Source organism: Castanea sativa, chromosome 11 (assembly GCF_040712315.1).
Source record: "Castanea sativa cultivar Marrone di Chiusa Pesio chromosome 11, ASM4071231v1".
In the NCBI taxonomy this organism is placed as follows: Eukaryota; Viridiplantae; Streptophyta; class Magnoliopsida; order Fagales; family Fagaceae; genus Castanea; species Castanea sativa.
In genome coordinates, this window is record NC_134023.1 from 45,220,171 (window position 1) to 45,222,426 (window position 2,256).

The 2,256-nt window shown below is 39.2% G+C and overlaps 1 protein-coding gene across 1 annotated transcript; it reads right to left on the minus strand.

The window, feature by feature from the left end:
• Positions 1–787: 787 nt before the first annotated feature.
• Positions 788–1,804, minus strand: LOC142616568 (uncharacterized). Its single transcript, XM_075789393.1, has 2 exons — positions 1,486–1,804; positions 788–1,326 (listed from the first exon to the last, which is right to left on the minus strand). The coding sequence occupies exons 1-2, from the start codon at positions 1,802–1,804 to the stop codon at positions 788–790; spliced, it is 858 nt and encodes a 285-aa protein (XP_075645508.1).
• Between the last annotated feature and the right edge of the window lie 452 nt (positions 1,805–2,256).

Genomic DNA, 2,256 nt, shown 5'->3' on the forward strand with positions numbered 1-2,256 from the left:
AACTATCCAACCCCGTACATAAGAGCATCCACAGCAGTGGAGCTAAAAATTTAGCTTTTTAGCTCCACCAAAAGTTACTTTATCTATTTTACCTATTCACTTTACAAAACATGCTGCAGCAGTGGATCTATTTTAGCTTTTAACACAATAAAATAATATAAACATCACAATAAAATAATATATCCACTACAATAAAATAATATATTCATTACAATAAACAACCATCACAACTACCCGCAACCGCTACCATCGACTCTTCCACCGCCACCGCAATCGCTACCGCCACCGCTACCGCTGCCGCCACCGCCGCCGCTGCCACCACCGCCACCGATTCTTCCACCACCGCAACTACCACCGCCACCGCAGTCGCTACCGCCGCAGCCACCGCCACCACTACCACCAACACCGATTCTTCCACCACCGCGGCTGCCACCGCCACCGCAGTCGCTACCGCCACAGCCACCGCCACCACTACCACCAACACCGATTCTTCCACCACCGCGGCTGCCGCCGCCACCGACCCTTCCACCACCGCCCAAATTATACTTATACATTTTTTTTTTACTAAAACAATTTCTCAATCATCATGATAACGTAACAATAATATTTTATTTTAACTCCAAATTATATATATACAAAACTCAAACTAAATTATGAAATAAAGGAACTTTATAATAAAACATATAAAATAAAACACATATTATAGCTGGAACAATGTAGTCCATAGATTACTCACATACATAACTCAAACTAAATTACAATAAAACTCACAAACTCGCACAAGTTCCTACGACTCACCATGCAATTGCCATAAATGTTCAACAAGGTCCTTCTGGAGTTGAAAATGAATGTCTCGGTCTCTAATGCGTCCATACCTCTCAATGCATGACAAAAATTCATCATTTTGTTCATGTAACACTTGCATAGGAGGATTATCCACTCCATCAATTTGTTCATAATCCAAATTTACCACTTCATTATCATCCCGTTCATCTTCAACAATCATGTTATGGAGAATTATACACGCTTTCATGATCTTTTGGAGTGTTTCAAGATGGAAAAAGCGTGCAGGTCCACGGACAATTGCGAAACGTGCTTGAAGCACTCCAAATGCACGCTCAACATCCTTCCTATGCGCCTCTTGGGTTGCTGCAAATAATTTTCGCTTAGGTCCTTGTGGAGATGGGATTGTTTTCACAAATGTTGCCCACTTTGGATATATGCCATCAGCAAGGTAATATCCCATTGTGTAGTCATGACCATTGATTGAGTAATGTACTGCAGGACCACGTCCTTCCGCAAGTTCATTAAATACATGAGACCGCTCTAACACATTAATATCATTGTTTGACCCAGGTAACCCAAAAAATGCATGTCATATCCAAAGATCATATGATGCTACTGCCTCCAAAACAATAGTAGGCTCACGAATATGACCACAATTTTTCCACTTCCAATGCATGCAATCAATTGAACCTAACATACCTGGAAAACCTCGGCGTTCGCCATGAGCTAACAGTCTAGCAATGTCTTCATTGTTTGGCTTTCTTAAGTATTCCTCAGAGAAAACATCAATTACCGCAGTAACAAATTTTTTCAAACTTTCTAATGCAGTAGTTTCTCCAATCCGCACATATTCATCTAGCAAATCCCCCGATACTCCATACGCAAGCATTCTAAGTGCAGCAGTTATCTTTTGTAATGAAGATAAACCAAGTTTGTTGGCACTATTTCTTTTTTGGACAAAGTAAGAGTCATGAACTTCTACCTTAGATTGAATACAGAGAAAAAGAGAACGCTTCATCCGAAATCTCCTACGAAATAAAGCGGGTGGATATACTAGCGTGAGAGCAAAGTAATCAAGAAAAAGCCTCTCATGGCCTGCCAAATGATTACGTCAAATAGAGCGACGACGTTTAGGTTGTGATGTTTCCATAACATGTTCTTCAATTATCTCATCCTCATCTGAGTCATCAAGAAACAACTTGTACAACAAAGAGCGATTCATGGATGCAACCTTCAAGACAATTGAAAAATAATTATTACTATAGATCCAAGATTAAAAAGTCAAGTGACATATTGAATATAACAAATTTACTCATAAGCCACAACAAATTGAATATAACCAAAATATTATAAAATACTTTAAATTTTACTTGCTCTAATTTCTATCAAAGCATCAGCAGCAGCAACAACAACTCAGCAAAACAACAACAACTTGCTCTCATTTCTATCAAAGCAAAACAAGATAAACAA

Coding starts and splice junctions, on each gene's coding strand:
- LOC142616568 (XM_075789393.1), bottom strand. CDS start 1,804: ATGAAGCGTTCTCTTTTTCTCTGTATTCAATCTAAGGTAGAAGTTCAT. Junction 1,327..1,485: donor CGAACGCCGAGGTTTTCCAG/GTATGTTAGGTT, acceptor TTAATGTGTTAG/AGCGGTCTCATGTATTTAAT.